Source organism: Seriola dumerili, unplaced genomic scaffold, assembly GCF_002260705.1.
Source record: "Seriola dumerili isolate Sdu_G_001 unplaced genomic scaffold, Sdu_1.0 BDQW01000191.1, whole genome shotgun sequence".
NCBI lineage: Eukaryota > Metazoa > Chordata > Actinopteri > Carangiformes > Carangidae > Seriola > Seriola dumerili.
Genome location: NW_019174446.1, coordinates 7,841,339 through 7,869,100, shown reverse-complemented (window position 1 = coordinate 7,869,100; position 27,762 = coordinate 7,841,339). Strand labels below are relative to the sequence as shown.

General features: G+C 39.2%; 2 protein-coding genes and 1 non-coding gene across 3 annotated transcripts in view; 2 read left to right on the top strand and 1 right to left on the bottom strand.

Moving 5' to 3' along the window:
- Window positions 1-11,730, top strand: part of adamts16 (ADAM metallopeptidase with thrombospondin type 1 motif 16) — a 54,101-nt gene extending 42,371 nt beyond the window's left edge. Inside the window, exons 20-25 of the mRNA XM_022753601.1 lie at window positions 8,987-9,191; window positions 10,242-10,436; window positions 10,584-10,640; window positions 10,922-11,137; window positions 11,326-11,473; window positions 11,615-11,730. Coding sequence (XP_022609322.1) covers window positions 8,987-9,191; window positions 10,242-10,436; window positions 10,584-10,640; window positions 10,922-11,137; window positions 11,326-11,473; window positions 11,615-11,730 — 937 coding nt within the window. The remainder of the gene's footprint in view (window positions 1-8,986; window positions 9,192-10,241; window positions 10,437-10,583; window positions 10,641-10,921; window positions 11,138-11,325; window positions 11,474-11,614) is intronic.
- Window positions 11,731-16,834: 5,104 nt separating this feature from the next.
- trnae-cuc lies at window positions 16,835-16,906 on the bottom strand. Its single transcript has one exon. It is a non-coding gene; the product is annotated as a tRNA-Glu (tRNA).
- A 745-nt stretch (window positions 16,907-17,651) lies between these two features.
- On the top strand, window positions 17,652-27,453 carry ice1 (interactor of little elongation complex ELL subunit 1). The gene is made up of 20 exons (XM_022753598.1): window positions 17,652-17,741; window positions 17,932-17,990; window positions 18,863-18,974; window positions 19,075-19,151; window positions 19,246-19,283; window positions 19,442-19,524; window positions 19,693-19,769; window positions 19,992-20,029; window positions 20,173-20,255; window positions 20,350-20,386; window positions 20,724-20,780; window positions 20,913-21,011; window positions 21,125-21,495; window positions 22,015-24,528; window positions 24,943-25,105; window positions 25,254-25,414; window positions 25,671-25,861; window positions 26,032-26,132; window positions 26,229-26,327; window positions 26,672-27,453. The coding sequence occupies exons 1-20, from the start codon at window positions 17,652-17,654 to the stop codon at window positions 26,851-26,853; spliced, it is 4,632 nt and encodes a 1,543-aa protein (XP_022609319.1). The 3' UTR covers window positions 26,854-27,453.
- Window positions 27,454-27,762: the final 309 nt, after the last annotated feature.

Below are 27,762 nucleotides of genomic sequence, written 5' to 3'. Positions count from 1 at the left end.
GCCACCGATTGTAACAGACAAGCTAAGTCTGATGTTGTGAGAGGCCTTCCCACAGTTTGGTATTGTCCAAAATTCCTGTGGAATACATGGATAGGAAAAAACTAACCCCTGCCCCCCTTTAGTTACTGTCGCTACGCCTGTCAGGCTTTCTGGCACAGCCCATTTGCAGTTTACAACGATAACTTTGGCAGATTTGCTACTCAAAATTCTTTGTAATTTTTGAAACAATGGGATATTGATTTCAGACAGAGGTGGACAAGAACCGGCCTAACAATTGACTTTTGCTGACTTTTTTAATATTTTGACCTGACCCATTTTAAAGCAAGAACCCTGTAAATGGTTCTCAAATATGCACTTGAAGGCTACATATATCATATTGTGATAAAGACTAAGGCTAAAGCTGTATGCCCCAGGCAAAAATTGTGCATCCTCATTATTTGATAATCTATGTACAAAACATACAGTCTTTGATAATGAGTTTGGCTGATGTTGCATCAGTATGTCTGTAAACCTAATCAAGAGCAGGGCAGAGTGGCTTATGTTATCCTGTATGCTGATAGTAGCATCCACTTGCTTTGATATAATTGGTAACTACTACACATGGGATGCACTACATTAAACAGGGCTTTATAACATAAACTGTAACCCCACAAAATAATGTAGTATGAAATCCTCCTTTGCCTTGGATATATTGCTGTCTAAGGTTACTAATGTCAGTCAGTTAGCCAGACATGCTAATACTTGCAGCTTACCTTAGAGTAGATAAAAACACGGTATCATTGATTCTTTGCACTTTTCCTTTCGTGGGTTGGTTTTGCAAAACCAAGAAAAAGATACCAATGTCTGAAATCTTTACAGCTCCATGCGGTTTCATCATGTGGAGACATCAAAAGTTCTACAGGCCTGTTGTGCCTAGTTACAGTTGCTAAGCTATAAATGGACAATCAAAGTCCGGTATAGGGGTTTAGCAAACGCTCAATTATCCTACACTTTGTTTGAAATAATAAAATAAATGACTCCTGTTAATTGTTTATCACTTCCTCTCTGCTTTTGTAGTTCACTGGCTGCAACTGTTAGCCAGACATAAAACATTGTCAAAATAGCACAAAAAAAAAAAACACACAAAAACAGCGTCCACAACAACAAACCAAATGGAGGGAATTCTTAACTGCATCACAACATGCAAAAATGACAAGTACCACGCAGACGTTTGAAAGTTTGGACAAATGCACAGTACGTGTACAGCTGGGAGCCTACAGCAGGGCAAGCACTGCACAGATAAAGCACCACCTTTACAGAGTAAAGCAGATGCCTGTCTCTCAAGGAATAACAAGAGCATTTATCTGGAGGCCTTTGACAGCTGCTGTTGAAGCGTCAATTCCTCTGTGTGTCTATTCTGAGTATTCCCTTGTACACTATTAGTAATGGTCTGAAATATCAGCCAAATTCTTGCAAATGAAGTGGACACTGCTGACAAGTTGTGTCTTGATTTTTGAGCAGAGGAGGGTTTCGCTGAGACACTGACCTCATCTCGGTCAGTGCTGCATGTGTTGAAAGTCCAAATGTGACTTTGTCCCTCGCGTGTAAAACAGTTTTGTTATGTTGTGGCCAAGCCAAGCCACTTAAAATGCTTAAAGAACTCTTGCTATTCGATATTAGAAGGCCATGCCAGAGACAGGCACAATAAAAGCCTTGTTTCATCTTTGTTTCTGGAAATTAGTGCCTCTAATGTTGGCCACTTTCTACAGAATGAGGATGTTTGCTAAACTCCTGAAATGTAATATAATGTGACAGTTATTTGTAATGTTTAGGAATAAAGTAAATAGAGAGGAACAGGAGAGCAAGACAGACAGTCAAAAGCAAAGCAAAGAACTTTCAACAGTGGTTAGCTGTGGTGTCAGAAATATGAGATTCTGTGGTGCAGTTACATCAGTTACAGAGTTTTTGTCTGTGCACGTATGCATATGCAGTTATACATAATTTAACATTTACAGCGTACAGACAGTCATGATGTATGATGCTGGTGTTGCCATAATGTCACCAAGAGCAGAAATGACTGGCCATCAGCTGCTGTCTGGCAAACACACACACACAAACACACACACACACACGCACACACACACACACACACATACACACACACACACACACATACACACACACACACACACATACACACACACACACACACATACACACACACACACACACACACACACACAACCACACAGAAAAGAGACATGGCAAGGCAGGAGAGGAACAGTGGTGGTGTCTAGTTACTATGAAGCTTACTTCCACCCAAACTTTCTCACCCTCTCATCAAGACAGAATCAGATGGAGTCAAAAGTCTAAGATCGCAATAATCTATTAGCTCTGATGCAGACATTTGTATGGTCATATTCAAACTTCCTGCCCTCTCTCTCTCTCTCTCTCTCGATCTCTAGTATCTCTAGAATCTCCAGAATCTCTTTTTCTCAGTGCTTTTCTTTGGGATCTCCCCTCTTGCTTAATGAAGTCATCCCTCTGTTAATCTCCATTCCTCTGGTGGTGTTCCAACACCTGCTTAAAAAACCTGCTGCTGCAAAAAGATTTTCTCAGAGATCCAGTATTTACAGGGCACCAATATTATGTAATCAGCACTGAAATCATAGGATCCCGGTTACGTTACCATTTATCTAATGTTTTATAGTAACCAACAGCTGTTCAAAAGGGGATTTTTCCTCTTCATAGAATTGTCAGTGCATGAATATTTCCCTCTTGCTCAGCTTGTGTATGTCTCCATTTTGGAACAGGTATCCTAGGAAAATTCTGCATGATGACCACAGAGCTGTCTCATATTCACTGACATAAAGTAGTGATCGTGTTGACAGAAAATATATATATAAATTTGTCAGAACAGGCGGCCATGTCCTCCAGGGCTTTGTTAGGTCAGACATTTAAAGTAATAATGGCATGTTTGTGGTTCATTGTGTCATCTTGTGGAGTAATTTGTTGTGTTATGTAGTCATTTCTGCTTTGTTTTCACTGTCACATTCAAGAAAAACTGGTACTGTGAGCACAGCATACCACTGCCAGCATTACAGATGATTCCCACCCAGGCTAATAATGTCTGCACTCAGAGAGTTCTGAGGCTCTCTGGACAAAAGAGTCCACAAAATGTTATGCTAGGATGGCTACTGCTGTACTCTACCTAAAGGCTACATTATTAACTGTAGACTATTGGGGTAATTACTATTACTGAGGATTTTACACAAACATTTTAGTTACTTCTTAATTTAGAATTAAAGCTCAGTAAAGATAACATTTTAAATAATAGGAAGCTTTGTCACTGACTTCAAATGACTTAAGTGCTGTTACTTTATGTATGGTCTGTTGCATATGCAGAATGGTAACCAGAAATTCTGAATGCAAGTTCCAGCTTACTTGTTATTTCTGAAGATTTCGACCACATCTTGTGGCCCTACTCTGTAGATGGAATTGTTCAGTTGTCATGGGGATGGATTAGTTGTTATAACAGATTAGTTATGTTATGTCATATTTACATTATGTGATAACACCTAACAAAATAACAAGTGTTTGGTTAAAAAAAATGTAAAATGTACCACAAAAATGGTGGAAACAAATATGTATTTTTACATTTACATGCTGTGTTTTTTTTTTTAAATGCTTCATTTTCTTTGCATTGAATAGGCATTTTTCACAGATTTTGACCTGTCAAACAAACAGATGTACTAATAAGATTTTTAATTGCTGTAGTGTATTGCAATAATTTCAAGAATGGAGTCATCGTTAGTTCCAACTGTGCTTTTACTGCTGTGGTAAGTCACACGTCTGCTGAAAAGATCTGTTAATCTGATTAATTTGGACCATTAAAGAAACAAGAGCGCTCTGATGCTAGCAAGGCTAGCAAGATTTGGTTTAGCAAGATTTCTTTCTGAAATCAAAATGACAGCATGCATGGAATAAAAGAAAAACTGGTGATTCTCATCAAGCAAACACGTGCATTAAATCCAAAATATGAAGAAGCAAATCTTACTCTGGAGTTCACTGTCAAATAAAGTTGGTTGTAAAAAGGTTTGGCAGTTTGGAAAGAGGTTAACTTGCATTTTTCACTCACTCAACAGAAACTAATGAGAAACATGCATGAAAAGAAACATGTTCTTGTATAAAATGTAACTTGGGTCTTTTGCTAGTTGCGAGTTTCCCCTGTATTTCTGTTTGCTAAATATGCAATCAATTAACTCAACGAGGGGGAGCATGAAATATATTGAGCCTCCAAAGGGGTCATGACAGAAAGAGTTTGGGAACCATTGGGTTACAGTAAGTTAAATAAAAAGCATTGTGACTTCCTGTAAGAATCAATTACAGCACTGATAAAAATTCAAAATGAATATTTCACCATAAAAATGTCCTATAGAGCTTCAATAACTCATATAATGCACCCTGAAAATTTCAGTTTTACATTGAAACAAGGCTCACTGAATGGTCTCAACTATGTTTGTCATGTATACCTTCGTAGAAATCAGATAACCCAAATGGACATATTAATGTATTTGTCTATGTATGTGAACCAAATTCATGTAGTGTATTATGTTTCTATGCCACGCTTACAGCGGAAAATTGAATTATAGTCCTATTGGTAAATGGATCCTAGTGGAGAAAGGAAAGTAAACATTTCAGGAGAGAAGAGCGCATACTGTAGATCAAGAAGGACATCAGGAAACTCTTGCTCACTGTGGGTTTATGCCAACAAGCCAAACAATTCAAGCTTTATCTAGACATTTACAGTGTGTGATCACACTGTCATTATCCGGTAGCCAGAGACAGTGACTCTTTCATTTCCACAGATTTCAGTCAGTACTTAACTGCTTACTCATCTCCCAGGATACTGTAGGTACAACAGATGCTTCAATTTCCCAAGGGGAAAGACCACTTTCTGTCCCCTTGGCCCCTCTTTCTTGCCCTTTGTGTGAAAGCCATAAGGTCAGTTTCTGTCTGTCTCACTGTCTGTCTCTGTTTCCCCTACGTCTCCCTCTCTCACACAGAGGCCTAGGTGAAACCTTTGAGGTCAGTCTGTGAGACCTTTCTGTCCCTACATACACACACACTGCACAGAGGAACAGCAGGCTTGGTTGCCAGACCTCCACTGCAGTGTCCATTACCTGGGTGGCTTCAGGCTCAGCTGTAAACATAACCCTAATGGCCTGGACACTTTGATGTGACGTCTTTTTTCTCTGTGACCTGTCCAACCCTGTCCCGCCACACATACACACACGCACACACACTTATACCACCAAGCAGCCAGCCAAGGATAGCTGTCATTCAATCTAAGTTGTGCTCTGGTTGCAGCACTTCCAATCTCTCAGCAGGGATTTGTGAGGCTGTGGCTTTATGACAAACATACACACTGTCTGTCTCACTGTCTGTATATTTTAAAAGTCATTTATAAATATGTTCAAATTCACATTCTCCCTCTCTCATGTACACCAGCACAGCTACTCCCCTGCTCTGTTGTGCTTATCACAGACGTTCACGCACCTCTCTGATATTTCTTTCCACTTTGCTTTCTTTCTTCTATTCCCTTCTCTCTTACACTCAACCACTTACAAAGTTACACACACTAGCCCTATCAGCATTTACTCACTAATGGATTTGTGTGTTTACACTGAGTTGAGGAAGCAGTGATAATAGTGGCTGTAAAGTAATCTCACAACTGTTTACACTCATCTCTTGGGCCTATCTCCTTCATTATCTACAGCTGATGCTGGTTAAGCGTGCCTGTGTGTTTGTGTGTGTGTGTGTGTGCACGCTGAAACAGGTATTGGCAAGGCACTTACAAAGCTACTTTGCTATTTACATGTTTTATATTCTGTAATGTGCAACAAATTTTTAGTGTTTTCACAAAACATATTTTGAATTCATTATGCAATAATAATGCTGATGAATGCACAACTTTGATTTATTGCTTAGTTACGACATCACCTGCCAGTAAATTACAACTCCTCTAAAGTAATACTTGCCAGTCAGTCAAATAACGTGATGTTGTTGAAGTATCCAGGAATTTAATGCATTACTGTCTTAAACCAGTTAGCTGAGCCTTTTATCATCCATATGACAATCATCTTCTCTCAATTAATTCTTAATAGATTCAAGATCCCGTCAAACTCACTAAATACATAAATGATCAGACTACAAATTCAAATATAAAAAGCATATTAAAAGCAGCAGAGTTCTCATGTTACAGCAGAAAACTATACAGTAATAACATTAGGTAATCCATCTTTTTCCTTTTGGTCAGAATCTAAACATTTAGGTTGCACTGACGCATGCTTTTACACTCTGATTACAGTAATTTGCAGCAATGTGTTAAATTTCATATGAAAGGTTCATAACATGCGTATAATACAGTTATAGTGTTGTATTGTTTTGGGTTTTTTTTTTTTTTAATCCCACTTCATCAGAGTACTGGCATGCCTGGCATATTATAGAACCTTTTTGTTGAACTAAACTGAAACATATTGTCCTATTATATGTACATATGTTTCTTTCTTTTTTTTCACCAAGCATCTGGATGAGTTTTTCAGTGCATTGCTTTCTTACAGTGTGTGGGCCCTCCTTTGTGCGTAAACTGTGAGCTGAGACAAAACATGTGCTGAAGCGACCAAAACATGCATTCTAGACCAGACTGGCTGGCTGTGGTCATCAGTCCATCTCTGCAGGTCACACTATTCTGAGGGCCTGCATTTATTTCATTTTGCTGTGTCTGCACCCAGTGAGTTGGACTGAGCAGGCATTACATCATGGAAAAAGGTTTCCAATGCCCGCTCACATTTAGAGCATGATATCATTCTGTCTCGCAGTGCGGACGTACACTAATATAAGCAGAGAAACACCCACACACTGACATATACACGTGAAAGTACAAACACACGCAGCCATAAACACCGGTCAGAGGTTATTTAATGCCCCTGGTGAGCATCTAGACAGCGTCATTTAGACCACAGAGGCTATCTGACACTCTGTCCACAGGATATCTGATCCCGTGTGCTTCTGTCCAAAGGGTATGATGCTTACTCATCCTCCAACAACACTTACTGATAGCAGCCACGGCAAAGATCACAAGGTGGTCTATAATTTGATATGGCATCAATCAGTATATTATCCCAATGACCATTCCAGTGAGGTCACTAAGGTGATAAATCCGTGGTACAAGGGAATGCCTTTCAGTATTTATCAAAGCTCTAATGTGTCATTTTAATCAGCTACTACATTACAACCTTTTGCTCACTGTAGGTCAGATGACTATATTTTACTTTTCTGTGCAAAAACTGATATCTGAGATGCAACTAAGTGGTGTAAGAGAGCCTGAATAAAACTTGATAAAGTGTGCCCATATGATATCATACTGTGGCAAGTTGTTAAATGTTCTTACATAATAAATCCATGATATCAGCTAACCACTACAAGCTTGTACGTTACATCATAAAAATCCTGTGCGTTTTTAGTGCTCAAATATTTTTGGTGATATACAAATTAAGAAATACATGCAAGATATATATAAAACAAGATATATTGAATTTCTTCTTTCTTGTAGCCAACACTGTAAGCATAATGTGTCCAAATATGTCTCAGCTAAAAATTGTTGTGACTTTAGTTAATCTACTGTTTGCTTGATTTTTATATATTTAATGACTCCATGAAAGTTTAGTTCCTATTTCTGTGCCAAAGGCTAATAATATATCATGTCAGCACATCAAATGTGTTACATGTACGTGTTGATCACTAGGTTAAATGTTTAAAGTAAACAGCTGAACAGAAATTTTTCTTCTGTATATTCATCTCATCCTCCCTCAAATAATCCTTTGATGATACTAAAGTGTGTATCTTCCCCCTGACAAGCCATGACTTATGTGTGACCAGATGTAATTTCTCCATCCATATCTATTTAGATTCGATGGTGCATTCATAGAGCTATACTCTTCTCTTCCTCCTTATACAACATTCCAAGCAAGTGATGCACCAAATTACTACAAATAAAGTTTAGAGTGTTAATATATACAACTCTGTGCGCTGACAGCAACATTTTCGGGGCTGTTTGGGGTAGATCTTTGGAGGCTGGGTGGGTGCATTGGGGTGAAGTTAGGGAGGGGATGACAGAGTGTGTGATGAGGGATTGAGCTGCCTGCACCTTGAGTTTGGGGTCGTTTGGGATGGATGCAATGAAGCTTTGAGGAAGAGAGAAGGGATAGGAGATTCGGGGATTAAGCGACTTAAGACATAAGATCTGCCGGGGTGCAGTGTTGAAAAAAAAAAAAATGCACTAAAAGTAATGTAAACTCTACTGTCCTAAACTGAGCACTCATCTGGGTCAGAGGATTATGTGTCTGAGATTAATTAATGTGAAGGATGCTTAATATATACAGTATCTTGAAGCAACCAAGTTTAGTAGTTGCCAACCTGTTTGTCAGGACTATACAGTACAAATTGAGGTAATTATGAAGAAAATATGTGATGATATTTGGGTTTAGCAGTGATAAGAGCTAAGTTTAGGCAAGGCGAAGGGGGAGGGGGGGTTAAATTGTGGAGTGGGGTTTAAATTACAGCCTGGTGTTTCGGCTGTTCTGACTTGCTCTGAAGCCAGTGAGCCATGAACAAACCTCTAAACTCTATAGTTAGGGCTGCAATACTCCACTATGTCTGATTTCAGCAATATATGAAGACATGAGAAGATATATGAAGGTGTTTAGAATGATGTTTAAAGTCTATTAATAGGCTATTGTTAGACATACAGTATGATTTGAGATTTACAGTCATTTCTATTTTGAAAAATCAGAAGAAGAATAAGCTGCAGAGTGGACTGCAGTGCCACTGCAGAAGAGAAGTGGCTTAATTATCGTGTCACTGGCAAATTCCCGCAGGCATGTCTGAATAGGTGATTGAGGAGCTGTGCATGTTGACTCAGCGGGCTTGTGTTGTGTTGTCCCAGCTGGTCTGTAGGAGAGTGGGGGGTGTGCAGCCGGAGCTGTGGAGGAGGAGAGCAGACGCGGCAGGTCCAGTGTGTCCAGAGAACCAGCCAGGCCAATGTAGACGCCCTGGCTGACTCTCGCTGTGCCCAGCCCACCCCGGCAAGGAGGCAAGCCTGCAACACACATAGCTGTCCACCAGTGTGGACCACTGGGCCATGGTCACAGGTGAGCATGTGTGAAAGTGATCTGTCACAGACATACAAGAATGGGATTTTTCAGTGTGTTTACATCGATGTATGAATGACATACTGTTGTAGTACTGCAAAATAAAATGCAACCCAAAACATTTATCCACAGGAGGAAAAAAAGAGTTGGAAGCTGCACACTTGCGCTACACACTCTGTTGCTAAGTGAAACCTAGCCTTGATGGCTCCACTACATTTTATGACAGTGATCTCAGTGGCTTTAAACTATGAATGTGCCCACTGAAACCTCTCATGTTCTCGGTCCAGTTCCTATACATAATGTGTGGCGACTCGGTTCACTGTTAAACTCTCATTTAACCCCAAATGTTCCTAGCTACCTGCCACAGGTGGTGTCCAGTTTACTTCCTCTGTGGCACAGGCAGTGCGTCACAGCCCCCTGTTTCTTGGAAGTGAAACACTTTCAGAAGTCTGATTTAGACTGTGCCATAAGTGCATGGGATCAGAGTGAATATTGGGGGAATTATGGGCCTTTCTCAAAGGAATTATTAAGGAAGTAAAGCACAATAAGTCACTGTGTGGAGAATGTGAATATATGGTAGACTGTGCGTAGCTGGCTTGTTAAGATCTTTGGCCTGAGACATGTCTTTCTATGTTCAAGTCATGTAATAGCTTCATTATGTCAAATCTTGAATTCATTTAGACAAATCCTCACTTTGAGTCAAGAGAAAGTGGAAAGACTACCTCTAAAATTACGTGTACTACAAATGTACTTATAAACAGATCCCATTTAACCAATATTCATTATCAATACTGTATTGTTGTTGAATAATAAAATGTTCTCTATAATGACACCTGGATGTGATTCTCAGGCAAACAAATGTGTGAATGTCACACTGCTCCAGTACAGATTTAATTGATCTCAGCTTTCTGCCCCAGTCGGCATGTTCCTTCCTGACATCTTTAATAATATTGTCATAATCAGATCTTCCAGTCAGAGAGAGACCACTAAAGCTTAAATAATTTAAAGACGTAAAGTATCATCATTACCATGTCTCTCTTTCCTTGGCAGTGTTCTCGTAAGTGTGGCAATGGCTTGAGGAAGAGGACAGTGGTGTGTACGAGCACCAACCCAGGTGCCCAAACACACACTCTGCCAGACAGTGTGTGTGCAGGCTTGCCGAAACCTGCCAATCAAGAAGCCTGCTTTATTAAACGCTGCCAGAAACAACGAAAAGTCCAGTGGTTTGTCTCCACGTGGCAAGAGGTAATTCTTTACAGCTGTTATGAAGACTGATGAGAAAATATGAAATTTAAAAGAATAAAGCAGTAGTTGCAGTATGTAAATTTTTTTTTTTTTTTTGCAAATGTAAATAAGTTTTCTCTTTCCATTTTTTCTTTCTTCCATTTTCAGTGTTCAGTAACATGTGGTCGTGGCTATCAGGCACGCTTCATCAAATGTGCAGAGAAGGTCTGTATTTTTATTTGCTGTGTTTACTCAAATGTAGCAGAATGGTGGTTCCTTATTGTTTGATTAGTAACTTAAAGATTAAGTGTGACAATTCACAGCTTTAAATTTTAATTTCTTCAAATCTCAATTTGCTATAACTTAGGTTTTAATTTTTTTGCATATATTAGATAGATACAGTGCTATAGATTTTATTGTAAAGAATGGTTTTCTTGAGGGTGTCATGTTATAGCTACAATTGCATCGAGTAGCTTACATTAATATTCTCTGTTTCCATAATAAAGGACACTGCAGGAAAATACAGAGAGCTTGCTGCCAAGAAGTGTCACCATGTTCCTAAGCCCACAGTCGAGCTCCAGAGACCCTGTGTCCTGGCTGAGTGCCCTGTCCGCACTACCCCACCAATCCACCGATGGAGCACGCATCATCGCACCTATCCACCCCAGCCTCTCCCTCAACCTCCATCTCGACCAGAATGGCACTCATCTCCTTGGTCTCAGGTAGGTTAACTTGTATGTACTATATTGCATTTTGTCTCTGCAGAGATTGTTTATGGTTACTTTTTGAAGTCATCAACACCTGATGATTGATTCATGATTGCCAAGAGAGGGGTCATTAAATATGTTATATGTGGTGCCTCGCATTCATAGTATTCATCAGCAAGGCCTTGTTTGTTTGTACTCTACAGTGCACAGTGACATGTGGAGGCGGAGTGCAGGCCAGGACAGTCCAATGTCTGGCTCAGGGGAAGCCCTCTCCTGGCTGTGCACTCCATCTTAAACCCTCAATGTCCCAGGCCTGCAACACCAACTTCTGCCCACAACCTGAAAAGAAAGGTACTGAAGCTCTTAGATAATGCATTTTTTATGCTTTTGGACAAACTAAAACTGCTGCTCTTGTTATCTATAGTCTGAAAACACTTTGTCAGAGTAAAAACAAACTTTGACACGTCATTTTTTTTTCTTTTTTTTCCACAGACCTTGCGTGTAGGGATTACTTCAACTGGTGTTATCTGGTGCCTCAGCATGGAGTCTGCAACCACAAGTTCTATGGCAAGCAGTGCTGCCAGTCCTGTTCAAATTCAAACCTATAATCATACGAAGTGACTCTGTCTGTGTCACAGACAGATCGGTAGTTAGATAGACAAAAGACTATATTTGACGTCCATGCTTGAAAAGACAGTGTTTTTGCTTTAAGCGTGTGGCGAGCACTGAAAAAACAAAGGACATTTCAATGGAAGTGCAAGAGAGTTACAGTGCCCTTTCTTCTCCCTGCGATGCCGGACATCTGGATACAAGAACGTGATTCTGACAGCATTACACAGGAATGTGATCAGGACAGTACAAATAAAGGAGAGAATTATGAGGAGGAACTAGCAAAATGGGAATCTTGATTAAAGCGAATAGGACTGACATGTCCAAAAGAAACTGAAAACCTGAAAAATCCCAGCTTTGTTTATATACTGTATGTAATTGAACAGATCTGTACCCAGGACACCCAACATCTCCCAGTAAACCAAAGGCCAATGATGGCAGACCAACAGAGGAAAGTGGTTGACGAGGTTTCAAGCACTGCCACGCAACAACATGTGATACGCCCTAGTGTGCACTGCAATTCTTGATGAATTGGAAATCTGGGGTCTGATAATGAAAAGGGATGTTTCAAAGAAACAACTAAGAAAACATAATTGTACTCTAAGGCTTGATAAAAAACAGGCTGGGAATAATCGAAGTGGGCTTCCTCAATAGCTGGACAATAGCAGAATACTCTGTTGTCATATAAAAAAATTTAAAAAATGAAAAAAAATGAAATGCATCATACATGAGAGAACTATTCTGAGATGGGTCTAGGCTGTGTGAGCTGGCTTTCGTACTCAGTGGTGCTACAATGTTGTCTTTTGTCACCAAATCAATGTGAAATCCTCTAGTTTCAGGAAAGAACAACTGAATTGTGTGACCAGTATTGTTTGTTTTATTTATTGGCTTTACAATACAGCGTTGCTGGAAGACTGTATTAATAAGCAGTATAAATATGTTCTTTTATTACTCTACCCTAAGCCCATTACCCTTATATTTTGTATTATGTTTCATAGGATTTCATGCTGACAAACTGCACCTTTTTTTATTCATAACATTTATTTTATTTTTGAAGAAAGAATATCTGTGATGTCAAAGCCCAATTTAGCAAGGTCAATATGGATTAGTGATCATTTACAACAGCTGGTGAGCTGATCAATAACAAAAGGTATGAGCATGCTGTTTAAAGAGGCACTGCTCCATTTTTACATTACACTGTCCTACATTATTACTCAAGGCAGTCATGTATCGCATGCATTGATATGGCACAAACATAATGCATTAGTACATATTGGTTATGGTTAAAAAGCACTGGCAGGTGATGGCTAATGTTATTTCAATGAGTTTTACAATGTAACAATAAACAAATGTGTGTCATGTCAGCATCTCAGCTGGAGCATGAGTCGTGATTTCATTTTTGTCAGTTGTCAGTCTGATTGAATTTCTTCTTTCGGGGGGTATAAACTCTTAACGTCTAAATGTATTCTTGCAATGTGAAAAAAGGCTTAGGAGGGGAACTTGATCTCTTCAATCATACTTTTTTGGCTGAAGTCCTCAACTGGCGCGGTGTTGTCATCATGCCCTGACAAAGGATTTGTCTTTCAACAAACATATTATTAACATCACTGTCATCATTGTTACATGTTTTCACCTCCATGATAGCAGAGAGTAGACTGTTCCTTTGCATATCTGACACTGTGGCTTTAACACACAGCTTTGTAACTTTCAGGCTCGATGCATGTTTGTAAATTCAAACATATAACTTCAGTCTTTTCTTCCATTCATTGCCTTTACTTTCCAACATATTAAATGTTACGCGGTCTATCACTGCCATGATTAACAAACCATTACCCCATGAACTAACACAAAATCCCCAGGCAAAAGCATTTTTCCACCATAAAACCTTTCTTTGGAATAAACGCCTAGACACTGTTAGGGAAGCCATCTCACTTGCTATCCTTAAAATATAGACTTAGATCATTCCCTACACATCCAGGAGACAAGGACCAGCTTTAGCACTCATTTGAATTTGAGTCAGTATATTATGTCATTCATAAAGGTGGGCTTGAAAACAGTGTTTTGTACCTGTAATCCTTGAATCATGAAACTGAATGTGCAAGCACGGAAAAAAAGAGTCCTAAATCTACAGACTTATCAAATAAAACCTGTAAGCACAGACCTGACTGCAAGCTTGATGGAGTTGAAATACAACTTACAAAACTAAGATTACAAGTAAAACTCTGTGTTCAAGCTCATCTTTATCAAAGACGTAATATTCCATATGTCGTGGAAAGGTAGCACAGAGCCAGTTATTTAGAACTATTTAGATGAAGAAAGTTGTCTGGTGTCACTGGATATGAAGTTAATGAAGGTGGTAAAATTCTGCATGGGTTCGTCTCTACCAGCGACACCTTTCACTTTAATCTAAAAATATTGATTAGAGCAGGTTTAACTTTGGTGAATGGGGCACTTGTCCAGCAGTGACAGTCTTCAAATTTAGTTTCCTGCTATGGATATTCTTTACAACACTGTTTTCTCTTTCTCCTGCAATACTCCAGACCCTACCTCATATGCATCAGGGTCCTAAAGCATCGAAGCCTATGTAATATTGAGGTTTACAAGTAAACTTGACTTGTTTACTTTTTTTCCCTTTGCTACTAAGTTTAGTTCCCTGGACTGACCATCAATTTTACACTGAAATCATGAAACATAATGAAACTGAAAGGATGCGTGATCTGGCATCTAAGATAACTTTCTGGGGGCTAATGCTAAGATCTAGTTTTCAGTCTGCAATGGAGTGTAGCACATAAGCCAGAGCCATGACTAACAGTAATGCCAATGTGGTATTAGCCATTTCAACACCTATGACATATTGAGTCTGGGCTTTACTCTTTAGTCATTTCTCAACAAGTCAAGGAGACACAGATGCGCAAAACAAAATCACCATTGTCATAATCCCTGAGGTACAGCCTCAGAAGAAGAAGAGTGTGAGAAGACAGAGAGAAGTAGAGTAGAAAGAAAAAAAGGGAGAAGGCAGGGCATCTATGTATTTGGTGCTGTCATAGAAAAATGCTGTGAGAGAGACAGGGAGTGAGCCAGAGGGAGAGGTGGGTATAGAGAGAAAAAGGGGTTTTCCTCCTTGTCAACTACTTCTCTGTAGTTGATTCATAGCTGGTCAGCTGTGGGCACACTGCATTTCTCTGTGTGCTTGTGTGTAAGACACTGTATTGCTGAATAAATGTAGGCCACCAAGATCACACTGCTTTTTAAAAAAAATCTTTTTCACTTGCTAATGTCTGAATGTCTGCACGACATTCAGAGATGCAAAACAGTTTTATTAATTAATGTCAGTTTGCTGACAAAAGCAACACCACACACCACACACACACACAGCATCAGATTACTCTACCCCCCCACCCCTCCCACCCCCCACCCTTCTGGAATGTACTATCATCAGCCACTTTGCACCCCAGTCAAGTCAAAACTCAATCGAGAGAAGACAAAACATTCAGAAAAAATTACACACAATAATATACAATCTCCAACTTTTCTCACAATATGTTACACTTATTAACAGTGGTACAGTTATGTTGAAATAAGCAACTATATCAATGATGAATAAATTATATTACTCTGCGAAATCATAAAATATCGTCTATTAGCATATGGCATATGTTGCATCCTCTCCTGGTGTCTGCTTGCATTTCCTCCTACAGTGCAATGATATGCAGTCCAGGTGCATTAGAGACCCTAAACTGCTGTAGGTGTGAATCTAAATGTGCACATGTTTTTGTGTCACTTTAATTGCGACTTAGCTTTGTGATTGACTGGTGAGCAGTTTTTGTATTACCTTAAAAGGTCACTATCTCTATTTATTTCTGTAATTAGGCTAGCATAAACAAAAGTGCATTGCTTCAGTGGCTTTTACTTTCATTAGACAGCAAATTTATTTCCACCTCACTGTTTAATTTGCTACAGTGGTTTAACAAGGAACAAAGAGGAGAGGAGAAAATCCAGCTACACAATAAGAAAGGGATTAAGAAGATGAAGCATTTTTGTTTACACAAAGATGGAGCTCAGACAAAGGCTTCCTGCAGATAAGAAAGGTGATCAAGACAAATCTGGCAACATGCAAAGTGTTACCTAACCCATGTCAGTTAACAGAAGAGATTATCTGTCAGAAAGAGACAGGAAGAGAGGAAAGCATGCGCAACACTCCTCTTTTCACTTAAAAGAAACTATGCTATCTTTGACTGCATCTGTTTGGAGAGAGTTGGCTCTTCAGCCTTGAGGCTATATTCCTAAGGTTCATCTGAAGTTACAGGGTTATTACCTTTCCATCAGGATGCACCTACAGCATATCCCAGCACCTTTAGATGGTTCCTCTCAGCTATTGGACATCCTGCTGCCACAGTAATTAGGACCATTGTGGAGCACAACAAACTGGAACACTCTTCTCTGTTTATATCCAGAGCTTTTCAAAGACAGGCGACAGGGCCATAATATTGAGGGTTTGCATGGCTCAGTGTAAATGCGTACAAACACAGCTCTCAGAGCATGGCACAATTGCAGTGGAAATGAGACATTAAACTACAACTGTTGCCTAAAAGTTAATGTATTTGTGTTTTGTTGTTGTTTGGAAACTCTTTATGATTTGTGTCTGACCTTTACCTCACCAATTTAAATGTTTGTATGTCTTAAGTTAAACCAAGGAAGGAAGCATTATTTAAGCAATTTATTCTTGTACTCCAGCACCGTAGTTGTCTGTGTGAGTGCACATGTGTGTGTTAGAGAGAGAGAGAGAGAGAGAGAGAGAGAGAGAGAGAGAGAGAGAGAGAGAGAGAGAGCTAGCAAGGAGGAACACGTTAATCTGTACAACAGTACCCTCTACTGACCATATATAGAAATGAAAGACAATGAACACACTGAAGGAAAATAGAGAACCATTTGCCACAACTCAACTACAAGTAGGGTTCACACAATTGTATGCATTTCAGATTTCTGCAACAGTTCCAATATTACTTCCAGAAAGTCTTCCAAGAAGAGAGAGAAATAGTGGTTAGGGATTTCAAAGCATATGCTCCAGTTTCAGTAAGGTCTCTCTCAAGCCTCAAAAAGTAGTTCCCTGACCGGGAATCGAACCCGGGCCGCGGCGGTGAGAGCGCCGAATCCTAACCACTAGACCACCAGGGAGAGATACATTTACCGATAAATGTTACAGTTATGAAATCAATTCAGTGGTAGTGACATGTAAGGTCAAATGGTAGCTAATTCAACACTTAAACGAAACGTGTTTAACTTAGCAAAAGTGTGGTATGCCAACTACTTCCTACTTTTTGTTCTGTTTCCCTTCACCTTAACCTGTCCCCAACCTTAACCTCAAACCTAAAGGGGAACACAGTTGGGGAGGACCACAGGGTGGCACAAGAAAGTAAGAAGTATAACATTTGTTGAAAACACAATAAAACCGTCGAACTGTAAACTAACCAGCGAGTACACGACCTGAAGCTGAACATGCCCCTGCTGACCGGCCGGTACATGCTGTAGCCCTTTTGTATTTCTAACTGCTCTCGCGGTAACGCCCCCATATGCCATAATGCAGTGCCTGAAGCAAAATCCGAATGACAGCAAATATCCCATTTCGGCCGACAGAAAAATCAAACACATAATTTTACACTTGTATTACTCATATTTGATCGAATACACGCCATAATTTGAATGTGCTAACAATTTATCAAGAAATTAGAAATTTTATCCTGACCGGCATTTCACGAAGCTGCCCTGGTGGGGTCCTGGCTTGGGTCCTTGGTCAACGTGGGAGACGCGAAAATGTGAAGTTGTTTTGGACCGATGTAAAATTTGTGTAACGGAGACATAGTCGTCAATTTATACAAGAAAAGGCAACGGCTGTGAGGGTTACAGTGAAAATTGTCTTACCATGATGCCAGGGGACAGTCAGTCCAAAACAGTGGCAATCGCCGCGGACGCAACGGTTGGAAACTGTCAGAACTGTTCTGTTTTGCATCAGGTCAGATCATCTTTCTATGACAGAAAAGGCAATTAACCATCGTGTTTTGTGTCAGAAGGCAGAATATAAACAGTGTCCGACGGTTGTGACATGATCGTATATTTTTATGTTATCAGCTAAAGTGAACATGGTGGTAAAAATTAATTCCCCTGTTTGTTTTTGTTTTGTTTCGTACCATCTCTTCATTCAGAGCCTGACCGAATATGTTTCGTCATTTCTGGCACTGAAGCAGAAGATAACGGTTTCGGAGTGAGTATTAACGAATGTTGTTGTTGCCATAGTGACACTTAACTTTTACACTTTGCATTGTGAAACTACTTTATCTTAAAGTAACTATAACTTTGACAGTTTGATTAATTCATCCTTTAAACATCACCAATCAGACAGCATCTTTGTTTCGCAGTGAGATTTATACGGAGCCCAGAGCAGGTAGCGGGTGTAAATTTAAAGTAATTTAGCGTATGAATTATAAAGTGATTCATTAACGTTCAACGTCTGTTTTTTTTCCATGAGAAATTTCCCTTGTAATACAGTAAAATCTTAAGTTAGTGACATAACTGGATAAACGCAGCTTCAACTTTTTAACTGTTATTTTGAAGTCTTTACTAAATGCTGCTACACTTCGAAGACTGTTGTGTGGTAATCATAATCAAGAATGCATCCATATTGTACTCCCCTAACGTTAACCGTTGTTATGCCTTTTCCGTTGTCTTTTCAGCTGGCTAGCAGTATAGTTATAGACATTTGTTGTCTGCTTGCGTTTGTGACTTGTTTGTATGTTTTGTTATACTTAAGTAATACTTACATAAGACTTTCAATAATTATCTTATTATCCCAATATTACTTTGATAACGGACTCTGTGTGAATGTAACTTAATTGTATTATCCTGAAACATAATGTAGCTATATTGCTTTTATTGATCAGTAGATAGAGACAGCTGTAACCTATCTTTAAAAACCGAGAATCAACCAACAGTGAGTCAGTGACATATAGGCTACTGTACCTGTGAAGATATAGTTGCTATATGAGGCCACACACAGACAATACAAACGGTCAAATGTTCTTCAATGTTCCATGCACCTGGATTAACACATTCATGTTCTCAACATGTTCTATGCAGTGACACTGTCAGGCTTCAACAACAGCAGGAAGAGCTGCAGATCAAATTGGTTACACTGGAGAGAAAAACCGTAGATTATGAATCTATGCAAGCAGAGCTGGAGGAAAAGAAGGTATGCCTTTTTTTCTGTAGAATCCCATTTAAAATATGTGATGTGTTTTTTTTTTTTTTCTTTTGTCATGCTGATATTCACACTATTTATTTTATTATAGTGTGCTCTTAAGGTCTATGGACAGTTGTCTGAAGAGATGGAAAAAGTGAAGCAGGAAAACAGCAAGACAGTAGCAGAGTAAGAGATGGTGCCACTCATAATCATAATAGTGCAGATCATAGGTAGTATCTGCATGGATAAAATGATAACTACTATGTTTTGTGTCCTTCAGGAATAAGAAACTTGCAGAGCAGTTAAAGGATCTGAAAGGTACTTTGCAGCCACACACTAACTTTAATCCAGTAAAGATTTAACATAGATTGCAAATAATGTTATTATTATCATTATTATTATTAATAATAATAATAATCATTTTAAATAAAATGCATGTGTGAATACACATCTGATTTTGTTTTTCAAACTTGTAGAACTGACGGAAACACAGTCACTTGAAAATGCACAGCTGAAGAGGGAAAAGGCTGAAGTAGAAAATGGTTTGCTGAAAACACAGGTAAGCAATTAAAAAGTTGTCTCCTTTGATAGGCTTGAGTCATATGAATTTGTTTTAATCTCATAACTAACCCTGGATACTGGACCGTCAGGAGCTTTTTGTACAACTGCCAAAATGTAGCTCAGAAAACTTAATAATTTCTGTGACTTTGTCTTTTCACGTCTTCAGACATCTCTGAAGCAATCTCAGGCACAAGCAGATCAAGTTGAAAAACTGATAGAGGAGAATGCCAAGACAACAAGCATGTAAGAACTCAGTCTTGCATTAGAGATGTAGTTTCTTAAATCTAAATTAGAGATCAACCATTTTCATGTCCGTCTGTGTTTTTATATTACGGGTTATTAATATTAATTATCTGTTTGATAAATTTATGGTTTGTTGTTTAACTTGTTTTGTTTGTGAGAAAATAATTTCAACTATACTAAATGTTTCCATGTGTTTTTTTTTTTTTTTTTCATCTTAAACAGAAAGGACAACCTTGAAAATAAAGTCAGATTGCTCAAAGGTTGGTATTAAAAATGAGATTTCACACAATATAAACAACGATTTTAGGTTCACAAAGATATCTTGAATTGACTGGTTTATATGACAAAGCTTGTTTGTTGGTTTAATGATGCATATTTATGCATGTTTTTGTCCTGATTTCAGACTCAGTTTGCAAACAGAATCATCAAATAACCCAATTGACCAAAGAGAAGATCCTACTACAGAGGAATATTGATGATCTCCAGGTGCAGTAAAGACCTTTATGGTCAACAAATTGGTGGAGATATTATTTTACACTATTGAACTAACCTTTCTTTATGTATTTCAATTCATTTGCAGGTGAGACTGTTGAAATTGGAAAGAGAAAGGAATAAAGGTAAAAAAAAAAAAAAAAAAAAGCAGTACAAATACAGTGTTTAATGTCTTTTTTTTCTTCAGGACATTAGCTTTTCAGTAGATAAGAAAATAGCTAAAATTCTTCCAAATGATCAAACTTCACATGTTTTTTAATTGGGTTTCAAAGGCCCCAGTAAAAAGGAAAAAATGGTTTACCGTATATCCCAGTTCATTTGATCTAATTTTAGCTATGAAATGTTTATTTCCAATAACTGCAGGATCTTTTTTCTAACATCAAATTAAATTTAAGTTCAGTTTTAAAATATTGGTTGCATTAAAAGATAAATAAAATTAATAACTTAATTATTTCTCAACAGACTATAGGAGCATATCAACTCAAGCAACATCACCCGAGGAGCCTAAAGTTGACAAAGGTATGCAGTTGGCTTCACTTACTTATTACATGTGTTTGACAAGCAGATCACATGAATTAACCCTAAAATCATTTTGTAGTAATTCTTACCATTGCATTGTGTGAATGTTTGTTTGTGTGTGTGTGTTTCCAGAAAAATTCCGGATGCTGCTAGAGAATTTGTGGGCATGTGTGGAACCTCAGCAGCAGCACTCAGCAAACCTTTTGCACTTCACTGGTGATGTATCATCAAGTGAGTCAGCTCTGCTGCAGTTATTAATTAGCAGCAGTGACTTCTTATTTTTGATTTTGTTTGTCTTTTTTTCACAATTTTACTCATAGAATGTATGCAATCTTCTTTTTCAGAGTCATACTCAAAATCCAAGCAAGTTCTACCCTCCTCTCCATCAAACAGACTGTACTCTCAACTGAGAAACATGTCCCAGTGTGCTTCTCAAGACATCAGTGACTCTCACAGTTTCCTCACGCAGGCAAAAGCCACTTACACACAGTTAAAACCTTTTCCTCATGCACAGAAAACCATCAAGCACCATGCACCTCTCCAGTGCTCGAGTGGCAAGAAGCAACCAGACAATCCCAAAGAGAGCAACCAATTGTCCAAGGAACACAAAACTGAGGAATCATCTATTGACTTGGGCAGCTCCAAAGTATCCGTTAAAGAGATCATGGAAATGTTTAAACCGATGCTTTCCTGCATATCACCACTACCAGACTTGGTGAGATTTTGGTTATATTTAATGTTTGTTGTTGTTGTTGTTGATGTTTTTCAATCGTTAAGCCAGTGCAAGTTGCTGTGTTTTTTTATTTTGTACATTGCAAGAATTCTAATAATCACAATGAATGAATGAATGAATAATTTAAAGAAAAGTCAGAACATAAAATGTAAATTCACTTTCCAAAATGTGTGTTTGTGTCAACTACTACTACTAACCCTGCGATGGTCACTATTTTTTTTTTTATGTTTTTACTTAGGATTATAGGATTTAAAAACTTCAACTGCACAGTATGGCAAAAACTTGGAGTTAGAATTACAATCAATTGAGAATTTCTGCTGTATAACTAACTGTTTAATTATATTTGTATAATCCTGTAAATTTATATGGTAACAAATGACAGATTTAGCCTTTTTGTAGTAATTTTAATAAAGCACAGGTCTGGTTAGCTTTGTCATTCACATGCTGTGGTGGTCATTGGAATTCTTCTAAATTACATCCTTCTCTTCTTGTTTCTTTCAGGATACAGAGATGGAAACTATGGAGACAGATGATGGAAAAAAGGAAAATCATCCCAAACCCTCTGACGATTCTGTTCCTCTTCAACAACAGGCGTCCTTACTCATCAAAACATCAGTGTCAAGTCACGGCCAAAGCTCTTCTGCACTTCCAGCAGAGGAGAATGTGGACTCGCCAGTTGTCACAGCACACGAAGTGGAACACATTTCTGATGAAAATGACTCCAAAGGACAAAATGAGTTGAGCAGCATTACTGAGATGAAGGACAAAAGTACTGTAGATGGTGAAGAAATGCATCTTCAAAAAGACATGCAAACTGAGCAGGAGACAGGAACTGAGCAATTAGTATCAGCATTGTCAGCATCTTCTTCCACATCAGACAATACAATTTTGGTTGAGGCTGTCTCGTTAACTAATGAAAGTCAAGAACCATCCTACACTGCAAATCCAAGTGGCAACATTGCCAGCAGCATCCCAGAAACTGAAAATGTTTTAGGAAAGGCAAATGATGATCAGTCAGAGACTGTTACAAAGATGGATGTAGACACAGACCCTAGTGATGTTACACATGCCAAAACAGTCCCTCCTGATGATGGAGAGTCGCCCAGAGAAAGGGACAACACTTTAGTCTGTGAAGAAGCAGGAAACGTATCCTCAACAATCACTGACTCTGTGAAAGACACTGAGGTTTCAAATACAGAAAATGGCTCAGAAGTTGAAAAAAGTCCGCAGGATCCTTGTTGTTTGAGACAGGAGGGTGAAGATGCCACTGTCGTAAAGCCGCAGGAGATTACATTTTCTCTTGACAAGGACACAGAGGTGCCGGAAGATAACCTTTGTTCATCAAGCAGCAGTAACAGCTTCAGTAGTGTGTCAAATAAAAATGTTAAAGAGAGGTTTGAAAATGATGGATCCTTAAAAGTTCTTGAGGTGGAAAATAGTAATGAAGAAGAAAGAACTGCGAAAGCTGATAAAACACATTCTTCCCCAGAGTCTCGTGGTACTAGACCTCCCTCACCTCAAATATTTTCACTGTTAAAGATGGAAGATGCAGACAAAGGCCATGCTGGCCAAGAATCTGCTCAAGCAAACGTTAAAAATACTCCTTCAAAAAAGAAAGTTGACACAGAGACATTGAACGGTGAAACAGTGGCTGATCATGGGCCTTCCCTTTCTGACATCCAAGAGACGACGACTGTTAACTGTGAATCCATGAAAGAAAATACACACTCTATGTGCAGGCGGTTGAGTCCTTCATGTCTGTTACCCACCGTAAAACTGCAGGCATTGGAAACTCGCCCAAACCCAGGAGAATTGAATGTTGTTGATGAAATTGAACACTTTTCAACAAACAAAAAAACTGTGCCTAATCCAGAGGAAGATGGTGTAATTAAAAAGGTTGTTGTCAAAGACTTCCCTCAGGACAGAATAGACACAAGTTGTACTACCTCATTAATTCAGTCTACTGCGGCCAAAGATGGGCAAAATAAATGTTTGGAGGCAGGTACAAGAGTGCTTGAAAAACAAAGCTCACATCTGATCAGAGAGGAAGAAGCTAGTCCAGCAGCAGCTTCAGCTACAGATAAAAAAACAGAGTTCATAGGTCAAGTTCGCTCTGAAATGGGCCCTCCGCTCCCTCCTGTCCTAACCCCTCTGAGTACCCCAACAAAAGCGGGAAAATCAATCAATCCAAGGCAGGCTATTGGGAAACTCTCTTTTCCCTCTCCCATGGATAGATTGGCTTCTCCTACCACTCCTGTCCTGACCCATATGACCCCGAACAGTCAGCACCTGAATTCTTCATCCCTAAACAGTCCACTCCCTTCAAACGGAGTCCCCTCATCGCCACTTCAGTTTGGCTCTGCTACTCCAAAACATGCTGTGCCGGTCCCAGGTCGCCTGCCCCTAACAGCAATGACTTCCTCCCCTTCCTCTTCCTCCAGTCCTTCTCAGGAAAACTCCATGAGGATTCTTGACACCATGTATCCAGAGCTCTCTGCACGCGCCCGAACTCTGAGCATCCTCAGAGGGAACGTCAGTCTCAGCATTTGCTCTTCAGAGAGCGGAACATTACCCACAACAACCGACAGTCAGATGTCTGGCTTTAAAACTATCAACTCTACTTCAACAGCATTCACCAAGACTGAGACAAGAGGAGGAAAAAGACAGGCCAACAGTTTGCCTCAACTTAAAAACAACAAATGTCCCAGGCTTGACAGCTGCTCTCCCACAGTCAGTCACGAGCAGCTACCTTCCTGCTCGTCAAACAGTGGAGAGGAAGCCACCTCACCCCAAACTCTGAGGCCCGAACAGCTCAAAAGTCCATCTCGGCCCATGCAAGTTGGAGAACCTGCAGAGCAGAATCTTGTAGTCAGCGCTTTAAAGAAAATTGAAAACAAGTGCTTTGATCTACTGCCTGTGATCCAGAGCCACCTGTATGTTGGCACCCTCCCCAAAAAGCCAGTCTTGAGAGATGAGGAGAAGGAGGTCATCTCTGAGATTTGCCAGAGCAGCTTGGTTAGTATGCTGGTTTATTGTGCTCATGTCATTAACTCTGTTTCGTGTAATCAATCCTTATCGATAACAGAGATGGAACAAGACAATCAAGTAATTATAATTGCTACAACACTCTTTTTTTTTTGGCTAAAGATTGTATTCTCGTTGACAGAATTAGCTCATTCCCATTTGTATGTTGTCGTAAAGTGAATAAAGAGAGAAAAAGAGAGAGAACCACAGTTGGCACAGTCTTTGTATGAAGGCAGTAATAGATTAATGCAACCACAATGGGTTGAATAAAGCAAGCAGGTTGTATATGTAAAGACAAATGACTGTCATTAGCATTTATTAGTGAGAAAAGTGTGTTGTTTTCAAAAGTCAGTAAGTTGGTTTTCATGTGAAATTAACGTTTTTTTCTCTTCTTTTCAACTCAAGGCAGATGATATGATCATGGCCATTCTGATTAAACTGAAAACTGAGAAAAGGGACCTCAGTAGAAACTACATGCAGGCCCTCTGTAGAGTCTACACAGGCATCTGTAGACAGAGGAACCACTGGGAGAAGGCTCGCATACTGGCGTACAGCATTCTCACAGAAGGTTAGCAATTTATTTCATGCTGTATTCCTCAAAAGCCTTTACACACTTTTGCTATATGCATGTAAGTGTTTCCCAAATGTTTTCCACCTGAAAGTAGAAAATTATGGGTTTTGCTGACAGTTTTTGCATTCTGTCTTTCTCACTGTAGATTTCCCAGATTCTACCAAGCTGATTTTGTTTATGGTGACAACATGGCCCAGTGTTCTCTCGCACAGTAGTTTGCTGTGCCAGGCCATACATGCTGTCACCAAACTGACAGCACAGGAAGAGATTCTCAGCTGCCTGTCACCATTGTTTGGTTGGGAAAAGGTATTTTACAGATGAGGTTCTACACTTATTACATTGTTTTTAACTCTGCATTTTTATTAATGTCCATGGAATTTTAGGCACTTAATGGGCGTGTTTGCTTTGAGCACTGGTTCATTTCTAAACTTGTGTGACCTTAGTTTGGAGTTAGTTCATTATCTTTATCACATTATCTCTTCTTGCCCATCTTTCCCATCTGTGTCCTCTCAAATAAAATACAGTTGACCCTCAAAGACCTAATCTCCCTGTTTCTCTGCAGAGTCCTCCCTGTGACATCGACCAGCTGATCTCCAGAGCACTGTCTGCTCTTCAGTCGGGGACAAATCTGTCTTTCACACAACACAGTCGTTACGGGTTTGACCTGGGGGCTGAGGCTTGGGAACTTGTCTTCACACTGCACCTCCTTTGTGCACAAAAGGATTGGAAGTGGACCTATGACAATTTATTGGGGTATGTTATGTTTTCTGATGTGAACCTACAGTGCATAATGATGTTATTTAAATCAAAGTTGTCTGCCAATACTGAACATAAAAAATTTTTTTAAACTTTATTGTAGAAATGATCAATTTTTTAAGCAAGCAGCGTGTACCTGTGCTTATCTGTTCATTTTACTTTGACAGCAAGGAGTTGTGGCCAATAATGAACACATGGGTGACACAGCCCAGAGATCAACAAACACCTGTTTCTAATGTAGCTGTCGCCTCTGTGCTCCGACTCATAGGTCAGTTCTGGTTATTAACAATAATCTGAAGTGATGTGTAATTTTTTAATCACCAGAAGACAGCGGGGAACTTCATTGTCTTTTTGTTTTAAATAGGATACCTCGGTCATCTGGGAATCAAGGAGAGGTGTGTTTCCTCTGTGACAACTGTTGCTAATGTCATCAACACGTTTGTTAGGCATGGACAGACTGAAGGTATGAAACATGAGAAATCTTGGAGACTACATACTGGTTCAGTTTGCCTCTAACTAATACAACTCCATTGTGTGCTGAGAAAGTTAATCTTTTTTACATGTCGTCATACAAAGACTTGCCCATGTGTATTTAAGCAGAGTCCAGAATTTTATCTCACCCTGCCGTGTTAAAGTAGACTTGCTTATTGGTATTCATTTCATATTCATAGAGTTGTGCCAAATAAACTAAAAAATATATATAAAAATATAAATAATTCTCTGACATCCTGATGTGAAAGAGAAAGGACCATCCAGCAGATGAATTTCCATTGCACGCCCTAATCTTATCATGTCTTGCCTCACCAGGTGTGCCATGGCAGGTCCAGTTAGCAGCTGTCTACTGCATTTACGAGCTGTCTCCCTGCAACCCCAAACAAGCCCTGGACGCCCTTGCAGCGTGGCGAGAAGAAACGTCTCAGAGCGTGCCTCCTGCTGTTAATAGCTGCATGAACCAGTTAGCCTCTATCTGTAGACAGGTCAAGAGCTGAGGGATGACACACATGCTGTACAAATCCACATGCACATGCAAATCTGTACCTATGTCAAAGACAGGGAGAATGAAGATCCCACCATGCACCTCAATATTCATTTAACTTGCTGACTGGCAGCCCACGATGGAGCTGTTTACCATTTGTGCACATGAACAGTGACTCTTCCTCATACAGTGTGTCTGAAGGTTCGCAGTAAATCTTAAGGTCAGAGTTTAAACATTTAAACAGCTTAAACATTAGCTTTTTTGTTTTTTTATGTGCACTTCTACTATAAAATGAACATGTTAGGTAAATGCATCTGTTCTCCAATTTTGTAGCAAATGTTTCCTCAATTTTTAATGTAAAAGACATCAAAAGTTTGGTTTTGTAAAGTTTTTTAGCTGTCCACACCCTGTAAATGTACTGGTATGACTTCCTGCCTGTCTGCTATACTCAGGTAACGCTCTAAAATATTGTAAAACATGTACATATATATTCTGATGTAACAGGGTGCTGCTGTAAATGTTTTCTGATTCAAATGTTTGTAAATATTGAGGTGTTAAAGTTTGTATTAATGAAAAATAAGATTGCCACAGTAAATGTTTTGTACAGTTTAAAGTTTCAGAGTTTATTTAATTTTGTTCAAATTAAAATTTTCACATATTGAAACAAACGAACTGTTTTGGTGCAGTCTCTCTTCATCTGCCTCTCTTTAAATAGCTCTCTATAATGTCATATAATGGCCTAATATGCATCTATCAGCTTGGTGATACCTAAAAACTGCTGGAAAAAACAGATTTCATATTCATATTTTTGGCTGTTCGATAAACATTTTGGCTCTCAGTCATTTACCACAGCATCAATAGTCATAAAAATGTGATAAAGACAGCAACTAATGATGCAGCCAAATTACTACTACTGTCTCAT

What these genes read in the sequence shown, in the direction of transcription:
- ice1 (XM_022753598.1), top strand. Translation starts at nt 17,652, where the DNA reads ATGATGCCAGGGGACAGTCAGTCCAAAACAGTGGCAATCGCCGCGGAC. An exon ending in ATGGTTTGCTGAAAACACAG is followed by an intron (nt 19,525 to 19,692) that starts GTAAGCAATTAA and finishes TCACGTCTTCAG; the next exon opens with ACATCTCTGAAGCAATCTCA. An exon ending in TAGGCATGGACAGACTGAAG is followed by an intron (nt 26,328 to 26,671) that starts GTATGAAACATG and finishes TTGCCTCACCAG; the next exon opens with GTGTGCCATGGCAGGTCCAG.